Source organism: Crocuta crocuta, unplaced genomic scaffold, assembly GCF_008692635.1.
Source record: "Crocuta crocuta isolate KB4526 unplaced genomic scaffold, BGI_CrCroc_1.0 scaffold176, whole genome shotgun sequence".
NCBI classification, from domain to species: Eukaryota; Metazoa; Chordata; class Mammalia; order Carnivora; family Hyaenidae; genus Crocuta; species Crocuta crocuta.
The window spans coordinates 10118993-10130700 of NW_027531905.1; the positions used below are offsets into that span (position 1 = coordinate 10118993).

At 35.4% G+C, this 11708-nt stretch overlaps 1 protein-coding gene across 2 annotated transcripts in view; it reads left to right on the forward strand.

Moving 5' to 3' along the window:
• Positions 1-11708, forward strand: part of ABCC9 (ATP binding cassette subfamily C member 9) — a 130673-nt gene that overhangs the window by 108477 nt on the left and 10488 nt on the right. For both annotated transcript variants that reach the window (XM_077774540.1, XM_077774541.1), the window contains 5 exons: positions 4230-4331; positions 4915-5035; positions 6339-6469; positions 7180-7258; positions 9393-9501. In XM_077774540.1, the coding sequence (XP_077630666.1) occupies positions 4230-4331; positions 4915-5035; positions 6339-6469; positions 7180-7258; positions 9393-9501 (542 nt within the window). The remainder of the gene's footprint in view (positions 1-4229; positions 4332-4914; positions 5036-6338; positions 6470-7179; positions 7259-9392; positions 9502-11708) is intronic.

Sequence of the window (11708 nt, forward strand, 5' to 3'; positions counted from 1 at the left end):
AAAAAAAAAAAACATAAAAATATTTTTATAATAAATAAAATAACTTTGATATAGGTACAGACATCTTGGCTTTTAAGTTCTCATATCTATTTGAATTTAGTAGACTGTCGATTTTGAAAATGGGTTCATCGACGGAAAATGTGCTACAAATGTACTTTAAGAAGCTATGCCTTATCACTGAGATGTCAAAAACATTATCTCTAAAAACCAAAAAACCAAAAACATCATCTTTTATAAGTAAATTTTGGCATATTTCATTTACTGTACTAATAATTAAAATAATAGTGTCTAATGATCATACCAAAAACATTACAAGTAGTTTTAAAAACATTATCCGTATGAAAGAGAGCCAGAATATATATATTAACTCAAACTTAGTGATCAACCTTCTCCTTTCCCTCCCTTCATCTGTTTTTACTTCTCTTGTTGGCTCTATTACCAGGGAAAACTATTACCAAAATTAACATTTTAATGTAATAGAAAATAATTTAAATTATCATCTAATTGCCTTTACCATTTAGTTCTATATAACAACTGAATCTAGACCCCAATATAAAATATAAAATAAATTTAGTGGAGGGGGAGGGGTGAGAGAGAGAAAAGAGAGAGAGAGGAGAGAGAGAAATTGAGTGCATAATATTTTGCATTTCCTTTATAATGTTTATATTAGGCCTACTGTCTAATTTCCATTGTTGTGACTCAGTGGTTATTTTGTTGTTATATTTTTAAAATAATGTATGCAATTTTGAAAAAGAAAAGCAAAGCTGGAGGCATCATAATTCTGGACAAAGCTGTAGTGATAAAGACAATATTGTACTGGCATAAAAACAGACACATAGATCAATGGAACAGAATAGAAAACCCAGAAATGGACCCACAACCATATGGTCAACTCATCTTTGACAAAGCAGGAAAAAATATCCAGTGGAAAAAGTCTCTTCCACAAACGGTATTGGAAAAATTGGACAGCAACATGCAGAAGAATGAAACTGGACCATTTTTTTACATCACACACAAGAATATTCAAAATGAATGAAATATCTAAGTATAAACAAGAAACCATCAAAAATCCTTGAAGAGAACAGAGGCAGCAATCTCTTTGACATTGGCCAGGATGTATAAGCAGGCAAGGGAAACAAAAACAAACATGAACTGTTGGAATCTCATTAAGATAAAAAGCTTCTGCACAGCAAAAGAAACAATCAACAAAACTAAAACACAGCCTACAGAATGGCAGAAGATATTTGCAAATGACTTCAGGTAAAGGGTTAGTATCCAAAATCTATAAAGAACTTATCAAACTCAACACCTAAAAACCAAATAATTCCGTTAAGGAACAGGTAGAAGACATGAATAGACACTTTTCCAAAGAAGACATCCAGATGGCTAACAGACACACGAAAAGATTCTCAGTATCATTTATCATCAGAGAAATACAAATCAAAACCACAGTGAGATACCATCCCATACCTGTCAGGATGGCTAAAATTAACAATACAGGAGACAACAGATGTTGGCAAGGATGTGGAAAAAGGGGAACCCTCTTACACTGCTGGTGGCTATGCAAATGCATGCAATCATCCTGGGAAACAATATAAAGGTTCCTCAAACAGTTAAAAATAGAACTACCCTATGATTCAGTAATCGTACCACTACATATTTACCCAAAAGATACAAAAATACTGATTCAAAGGGACAGATGCATCCAGATGTATGTAGCAGCATTATCAACAATAGACAAACTATGGAAAAAACACAAATGTCCATCAACTGATGAATGAATAAAGAAGTGGTACACACACACACACCCACACACACATATGTATAATGGAATATTACTCAGCCATAAAAGGAATGAAATCTTGCCATTTGCAACAACATGGATGGAGCTAGAGCATATCATGGTAAGTGAATTAAGTCCATCAGAGAAAGACATACCATGTTATTTCACACATATGTGGAATTTCAGAAATGAAGCAGATGGACATAGTGGGGGAAAGAGAGAGGCAAACCATAAAGCAGACTGTAAACTATAGGGAACAAACTGAGGGTTGCTGGAGGGAAGGTGGGAGGGGTGGGTCAAATGGGTGATGGGGATTAAGGAAAACACTTGTTGTAATGAGCACTGGATGTTGTATGTAAGTGATGAATGACTAAATTCTATTCCTGAAAGTAATATTATACTATATGTTAACTAAATGGAATTTAAATAAAGACTTGAAAATGAATGAATGAATGAATGAATGGACAGATGAAGAATGAGGCTTCTCTTCCCAATAAGACCAGCTGGGAGGAAGTAGAGAATAGAAATCAATAAAAATGTGCCTTGTTTCAAACCCTTAAAGTGTACATTACCCACATAAATTTCTCAGAAGCTGAATAGCGTATTTCTTTATATCAAGCTGAGAAGGAGGACCTTGCTCAAAGTATCCCCTGATACTAACTTGCTTTCTGGTACTTATTACAGAAACTTTTTATGAGTCTTTTTAGAAAGATAATATAGAAATTAAAATTTTACAGCATAACTTCAAAGTACTAACTTTACACAGAGGACTGTAAGGAAAAATTCATATTGCTATAAATATTTTAGAAGTATTTTGGGAGCATGTTGGCATTTGTAAGATGTAAGAGTGGCCCACACTGGTTAGATTATGGTATCCATGTAGTCGTAGCTTCAAATAAAAGGAAAATGAAGAACTATCTAATTGGGATGTGATAAGTTGTTAACACATGATCCCATTGGAAGAAGCAATCCAAGGAGCATTTACTACCTCTTTGGAATTTACTACCTCAAGAGAGTAACGCTGCATAATTTTTTTCTTTATTCTTTATAAAGATCATGGGAATCACTATGGAATTAAATTTAGTGCCTCTTTTAACCTTTGATGTTTTATGATGCACATAAACTTTTAAGCTTGCTTCAAACGTTTGAAAATAATCCAGAGGAAAAAAGACATCCTGATACATGGAGGTGGTGAAACCTAATGGGCATTTAATCTCTTAGTCCTTTCAGTCTTTGAATTAGGTATCATTTCTATTTTCCAAAGAAGCTGAGCTTCAAAGGGGTTTAAATTATTTGTCTGGTAACTGGCAAAGTCAGTGTCTCAGCCCAGATCTCTGATTTTAAGGCTAGGATTACAATTGCTGCTCAAGAGCTAGATCTTTGGAGGGCTTTTAAAGAGTTAGGAAAGCGCATATGGGAGCTGACTTGAGTAACTTCACTTGTCCACTCCAGCATGTTAAGCACTCCCTCACTGTCATTAAAGTCTTATTTTTACTGTCATTAACATCTTATCATCTAGTTATTAATTATTTTTTTGAGGAATCAGAGATGTATCTAGACTGGAAAGGTCACAAGTGAGATGAGACAAAATAACTATTGAGGTGCTCATGCCTGAAATGCTACCTGCTTCTGGAACACGTGACTCATCAGCATGAAAAGTTTGTAAGATTTCTTTTTCAAATGATAAGACATAACAATGAGGAAGGGTGCTGGGAAATGGGGAAGGAAGAATGTGCTTGAAAATGGATAGATGTGCCCTGTTTCTTATTTGAGATAAAGACTGGCCTCAGTGAATTTTTTAAATTTCACAAGAGTTTGTCATTGAGTCACAGATTATCCAGATGCTCTAAGACAGGCCCACCCTTCCCATTTAAGAGCAAATATAAGCCTTATTCTTATTTACGTGGAATCTGGAGGTTTAATGTCCCAAACTCTGAGCCTAGATATTTGATAAACAGTTTAGACATGAATCTAAAGTTAACCAGAAGCAAATTTCCACCAAGCCCTTACTATACATCACAAGGGAGCTGGATCACAACCCTGACGTAAGTACACATAAAATTTAAGGTAGTAAATCAAGTTTCCAAATAATTACTTTGCTGGCAACACAATGCTATATAGCAAGGGCGGGGAAGGAGAAAAAGAAACTGTGTCAGATCCTGGTTGTGTCACCAACTGCAGCTTAATTTCTGGCAAGTTAATTAACCTCTCTGAATCCATTTCTGCACAGATCCAATGAGAGTGTTGAATTACTCCCACTTCAACTCTAATATTGTGAGTTGTCATTCATCCACATCTTAGGTAGCTTTCCTCTGAAATTTAATGGGACACACAAGAAGTGACGTGTACTGTGTCTTAGTAACGACCTCTCTAAATTGATTGGGACCTTTTGTTTAAGAACTTGAGGAAAATCTTTTAACATTTTTTTTTACTTGCTCCTTTTTAGGATTATTTGGGAGCTTGCATTGTCCTCACTGCATCCATTGCATCCATCAGTGGGTCTTCCAATTCTGGACTGGTGGGCTTGGGTCTTCTGTATGCACTCACGGTAGGTATGGGTGAAAATGTCTCTTTTCACGTAGTGTTGGAGGTACTTTCTCTAGACATTGTCAGTTCTTATTCATGGACATTAGAGGAGCAGTTAGAAATTCATAATGAAATGACATCTTGCAAATAATGGTAGACTGGGGCGCAAACTCAGCATTTTAGGACAGTGTGGATTCCGTTCTGATACTCTGAGTCAGTTTTTAGAAACTACTCAAAATCTATGGCGAGAGCACTCCCAAGGTGTGAAATCCCTGTCCTAAGTTGTTCACAACCCATTTGGAGAAACTAAAATGAATATGAATATAAATGAGAGAAGTACAAACAGGTAATACAACTTGTGCAAGGAAATCAGAGGACAGTTTACACAACATTGACATTGGAGGACCCTTGAAGAAGAGTGAACACCTTCTTTGCCTGCTTTATCCCATGATACCCTCTCTGGTCTCTGATAGCTTGCAGCATTTATAAGTTGTAGCGCGTGATGTACACTAACTGTCCAGTCATCCTATCCTAAAATATCCAGTGATTACAAAGATTGCTACTTTATTTTAAATGTGTTAAAATTTTTTTGTCACCTGACACAGATAACCAATTATTTGAATTGGGTTGTGAGGAACTTGGCTGACCTGGAGGTACAGATGGGGGCTGTGAAGAAAGTGAACAGTTTCTTAACTATGGAGTCTGAGAACTATGAAGGCACCATGGGTATTGTTCTGAATATTATTTTGTTTCACTTAAATATTTACTTCATATACATAATAGTTGTTTGTCAGATACATGTCATTTTTGCTTTTGTTTTCCATTTTAATATCCAGAGAATCCCTTCTCATCTTGACTTTGTTTTATAAGGTACACCTGAAATAAATATGACTATTTAGGGTGAAAAGTTTTGGATACAACCAGAATCCAAATAGATACTATTTAGTAATATTTAAAGAGAATTATAAAAAGTGTTTGGACTTTATTACATTAGTTACCAACCTCAGCTATGAACTATTGTGTTTTCTTTCTCAAGATCAAATTAACTTAGATGTCAAGAAACTTGGATCTTAAAACTACTCACTGAGATTCTCAGCTTTGCTAGAATAAAATTGGCAGGAAATTCAATACTGAAGATGCAATGATCTTTCTTAATTTCATGCTTAAAATGCATTATCTTGCCTAAATCCTTCAGTAGCTATCCAGGTCTTCAAGGACAGAATCCAGATAAGTTAGCTAAGATCACTAGACTCTTCATTAGTGGATCCTTGCCCACCTCCCCAAGTCTCATCTCTCATCATCTATCTCCACACCTTTTACTCTGGCCATACAGATGTACTATGGTTTCTTTTTATGGTTTTCTTTTTTATCTTTGTTCTCTTTATATATATTTGAAACAAATTTCACCATCCCTTATCCTTTTAAGACTCATCTCAGCTACCATATCCTCTGGAAACGCTTCTGGAACTCTCAGGTTACCAGCATCTATGCTCCCAGAGCACCGTGGGTTGGCCTCCATCACTAGCTCTCTCATACAAGTAAGATACTGACTTACTTGTATGCTTCCCCCAGGATGCAGTGAGCACCTTGAAGCATGTCTTTCATCTCCATATTCCCAACACCTTGCACAACACCTCTCACATTTTAAGTACTCAAATGTTTCACGACTGACTGTCTAACTGAACAAAGGAATGAATTCACAGATGAACTATCTTGAAGAAAGTCAAGTGATGGAATGCAGAAAAGATGACAGTTCATGCTCCAAAACAAACAAAATAACTATTTTGAAAGTTTTTAATCAATAGGCCTTTACTCTGAATGTAATTTTAATTTTAAGAAGACATAGCGTTTGGTTCAGTATTACTTTAAATTTACCCAAAAGTATATGTGTGTATGTATAAATGTATATCAGTATGTGTATGTTTTTTTCTGTCCCTCTCTCCTTCCTTTTCTCTCTCTCTGTCCCTCTGTCCCTCCCTCCCTCCCACTCTGACTTTCTGACTTCCCCTACTCCACTCTTACCCCCCAGACCCTTCTCAAGTTCCAGAACATTGGCCACAGGAAGGGGAGATCAAGATTCATGATCTGTGTGTCAGATATGAAAACAATCTGAAACCTGTTCTTAAACACGTCAAGGCTTACATCAAACCTGGGCAAAAGGTATGGAATTCATTGCCATTTGTTTCATACAAAACCTTTGATGGAGTCACTTTATCACTACCTAAGCTCTTCAGGCATCCAGCCAAGTACATTCTCACTGGGCTCACATAACACTTTTGGCACTTTACAGGTCAAATTATCTACATAAAAGAGAGAAGATAGAACCAGGATAAAATACATGTTCTCTAAGTTATATTGGCATTCATTAGTCTCCCACGAAGACTAGGGAAATCAACAATACGTGTGTTTTTCCAATTTCTGGTTTCTGGCTCAAAGCCATATCAGACATCCCCTTGAGAACTTTTGCATTTGTACTAGCTCTGCTCCCAAAATGGTTTGTTTTAGTTACTTTAAAAATGTGAATAAAAAATGGAATCAGTCTTGTTTGTTATAATATCATCACTTCTAAGGCAAAACTGAATACTTATTTATTAGACTAACAATATACCAAATGCAAAAATGAAGCCACAAAGGAAAAACAACACAACCACATACATATACAAAGAGTTAGATGAAGTCATTGAAGATTGATGAGGATTCTGTGTTTTTACGTTAATGATAATACATAAAGGAGCCCTAAGAAGAGAATAATGATTTATTATAACTATGTAAATAGAAATGCAGTTTCACCATGGTATCTTATCTAAATTAAAACAACTTTTGCCCATTTTCTGAATCCTCTTCTTTTTGGGTAACATTTGCTTTTTTAGGTGGGCATATGTGGTCGTACTGGTAGTGGGAAATCATCATTATCTCTGGCTTTCTTCAGAATGGTTGACATATTTGATGGTAAGTTACTAACTCAATTCTTTTTTTCATGACTATGTGGTGATTTTCCTTTTAAAAATGCAACATCAACTTACCTAATCCTGCAGAAATAAAAAGCAAATATTTATAAGGACTTCGTGTCCTACAACCCATGGTTTGAGGCAGGTAAACACCCTAGAAGTAAAAAATGAACATAGAATTGAATTGCTAATAAAATTATTAGCCCTAAACTGAGCTCTAGAGACTGTTGTTAAAGAATTCAGATAAACTGGTAAGACAAAAATAATNGACAGCTTTGTAGTAGAGGCTAAAGTCTGGGATGGTGATACCTCCCGTTTTGGTTTTCTTCTTCAATACGACTTTGGCTATTCAGGGTTTTTTGTGGTTCCATACAAATTTTAGGATAGTTTGTTCTAGTTTTGAGAAGTATGCTGTGCAATTTTGATTGGGATTGCATTGAATGTGTAGAGTGCTTTGGGTAGTAATGACATTTTAACTATATTTACTCTTCCTATCCATGAGCATGGAATGTTTTTCCATTTCTTTGTAATACCACCCATTTTGAACAGCAATTGAGGTAGGTGGCATTTTAAGAGAAAGGAATAGAAGAAACTAAAAACACATCCATTTACATCAAAGGAAAAAAATGCAAGGAGATAAGTAATCTATATTATTCATTTTGCTGCATGATTCTTCCTATCATCTTAATAACATGGTTTAATGATGTTGAACGTTTTATGAGGCGACAAGTTGCAAAGTGCCAAGCACATGTTGAAACTATACAAAAATACTTATCTACAAAATTACTAATAATATGACTTGTAAATAGTTTAATCTTTGCTTTAGAAAAAATATGTCACATTATTTAGTCTATCAAGTGGCCTATAAATAGCCCAGCACATAGCCATCTTGAATAAAAGGGGATCTAGCAATGTGCTTGATCATAAACTCAAGGAAGTGCTTCCTATTATTATCTGAAATGATTATGGTGACGATTATAGCACTTCACATTTTTATTGTACTTGACAGTTTATATTATTTAATATAATCTACACAACAGCTTTATGAGATAAAGAGGTCAATTTATGAACAACAGAGATGAACAGTAATTGCAGTCTCTTTGGGGTTTAGATTGAGGAACAGAGTAGGCATCAGCCACTGGGTTAGCAGCTTACTCTTCCATTGCAAGTAATAGTATACCGGTACTTTGAGGACTTTCAGTGGATTTGCATTATAAGTCATTGACATGATCCAAAGACAATTGATTGACACATTTCATTAAAAAAAAAACAAAACTATGGCTGTAACTGAGCATATTAGATTAGCTTATTCCTTCCTCATGAATCCAGAAACATGATTTCAGGCCCCATGTGGACTACCAATGACTGATTCTCTTATTTAGCATTAGGCTATTTAGATTTTAATAGACAATGCATTTTTCCCAAAGAAAGTTTAAGCTGATCACCTTGCTTCTTCTTGAACCTAATCTAGCTGGAAACAGGATTTCACCTGCCATTCTTCACCTGGCCACTCATTTCATAGGGCAATACTGTCTTTTCACAAAGTGATATGATAAAATAGCTTATCAATTTGAGGAAAAATCATCAAGATTGCACAAGTCTCTGATAAGTCTAAGCAGAGTATAGAGAAATTCATTAAAATTTGATTTCTATGCCATAGAAATTCCTTTCTTATTTGCAAATCACTATTCTTCTGTTCCATCAATACAAGAGTGAATAATTTAGATAAAAATCACTGTATTCAAGGAACTATTTTTGTAGTCAGGATAAAAAGACAAAACAGGTAAATGTATATAGAATATCTTGTGAAGAAAAATAAAGCAGGGAAGTAGGATAAAGGAATATTGGAAGAAATAAGACCCATTAAGGAGAAAAAATACTTTGGGTTTGTAAGAAATACAGAAATTGAATAAAAACTGAGAATCTCTTTAAGAGAAAATACATAAGAAAGAGAAAATATCACCAAAATGTATGTTTTTCTTAGAGCTGCATAATGATGTTTTTTAGTACTTAAATGGAAAACTTTACCTTCTGAGTTTCAACCCTGAACCAGGAAAGTACTTTCAACTTATAAACAAATATTATTTTACTTTTGATTTTACTACATGCTTGTAATTTTTGTTTCTTTTTAACAGGAAAGATTGTCATTGATGGGATAGACATTTCAAAACTACCACTGCACACACTACGTTCTAGACTTTCAATCATTTTGCAGGATCCAATACTATTCAGTGGTTCTATTAGGTAGGTGATGTATTCAACAGAAACCTGTATGCCTCAGGATTTACCTTTTGGCTCATAGAAGGGTTTTACTTGGAACTGTTTTTCAGGTAGGTATGAATGACATTATCAGGATGATAAGATCAGAGGTATCTGGCTGGCTCAGTGGGTAGAGCAAGCTGCTTGATCTCAGGGTTATGAGTTCAAGCCTCACATTGGGTGTGGAGTCTCCTTAAAATACACTTTTTTTAATTAAAAATAGAAAAACAATAAAAAAACAAAATAAGGATGATAAGATCAAATATTCTGACCAATTGGATTGGGAAACCCTAGAGTTACTAAATTAACCCATAGAAACTAATCTTTTATACTTTTCTTTTTTTCTTTTATTATTTAATAGTTTATTGTCAAGTTGGTTTCCATATAACACCCAGTCCTCATCCCCACAAGTGCCCTCCTCCATGCCCATCTCCCCCCTCCCCTCACCCCACCCCCACCTGCCCTCAGTTTGTTCTCAGCATTCAAGAGTCTCTCATGGTTTCCCTCCCTCCCTCTCCCCAACTATTTTTCCCCTTCTTCTACCCTGTGGTCCTCCATTAAGTTCCTTATATTTTTCTAGGAGCTGTGCTCTTTCAATTTGACTCCACAAAAGCCACTTTTTCCTCTGTACTTGGAGCAGTGATTGTTGACAGACATATCTAAGGTGTTCCACCTTTACAGATATTCTGCCTGTAGCTTATGTGTCTGGTGTGGGCTCAACAGATATTAAATTCAGTGAATCCCTTGACTCCCCATCCCTCACAATTACTCTTCCAGCCAAAATTCCTTTTAAGAAGCTGCTATAATCTTCTCCATGCTTGGTTTATGGTTTTCCACAGTAAGAAAAAGAAAAAAGAAGCAAAAGAAAGAAAGAAAGAATGGCAGTATTTAGGTATCTATCTGCTAAGTGCTTTGAATATATTGAGTCATTAAATCCTCAAAGCATTGCTCTAGTATACACATTATTATCCTCATTTTACAGATGAGAATTTTAAACCTCAGAGAAGCTCTAACTTGTCCATGTTTATACACTTAGTAAGTAAGTGGTAGAGCTCCAATTCCAAATAATGTTTGTCTGACTCCAAAGCCCACCATGGCATTATCCACCAGGTCGTGTCTCTCATTCCATACATCCTTTATTCTCTCTGGCTTCCCTCCTCTACCTAATTACAAAGAATTATTTGCCACCTCCTTTTGTCTTGAAGAGAAAATGTATGGAAGATTGCTCCATATTCAGCTGTAAAATCATTTTAACTAAAAGTTGTGTAGGGGTGCCTCAATGACTCAGTGGGTTTATCATCCAACTTCAACTCAGGTCATGATCTCAGGGTTTGTGAGTTCGAACCCTGAATTGGGCTTTGTGCTGATCGCTCAGAGCCTGGAGCCTGCTTCAGATTCTGTGTCTCCCTTTCTCTCTGCCCCTTCCCCACTCACACTACATCTCTCAAAAATAAATAAACATTAAAAAAATTAAATAAATAAAAGTTGTGGATGTATCAAGTTATTTAGTGATACCATAGTGCATTTCTATTTCTGAATATATTTATGATGACTACTACTATTGTGATTGGTACAGCACAGCTCATCTAAGATAACATTATATGTTCCCATATAATCATCAGTTGTGTGGAAACACTTTGCTCAAAACTATTCAAGTTTCATTAAAGATAATATGAAAGTGGATAAATCCACATAATGAATTTTATCATGTCATATCTCACATATAAATATGCTAATTGTATCATCAAAAAACATTTTTCATAACATTAAGGTCATTCATTTATTCATCAAACATGAATTGAATACCTGCTCTATCTTGAGCACTGTTCTAGTTACCAGGGATATAGCAATAACCAAAACAAACAAGACTTAACTTTTTTTTTTTTTTTTTTTTTTAGAAAGAGAGAGAACACATGTGTGTGAGTGGAGAGGGCCGGGGGTAGAAGGAGAGGGAGAGAGAGACTCTTAAGCAGGCCCCATGCACAGCACAGAGCCAACAAGGGACTCCATCTCATGACCCCAAGATCATGACCTAAGCTGAAATCAAGAGTTCAATACTTAACCAACTGAGCCACCCAGGTACCCCAGGATTTACATTTTTCAGGAAAGAACAGCAATAAGCAAGCATATGTAAAAATTCCTTTATTTTTATTTATTGACTAAATAACTATTTTTTCCCCTACAGAATTATT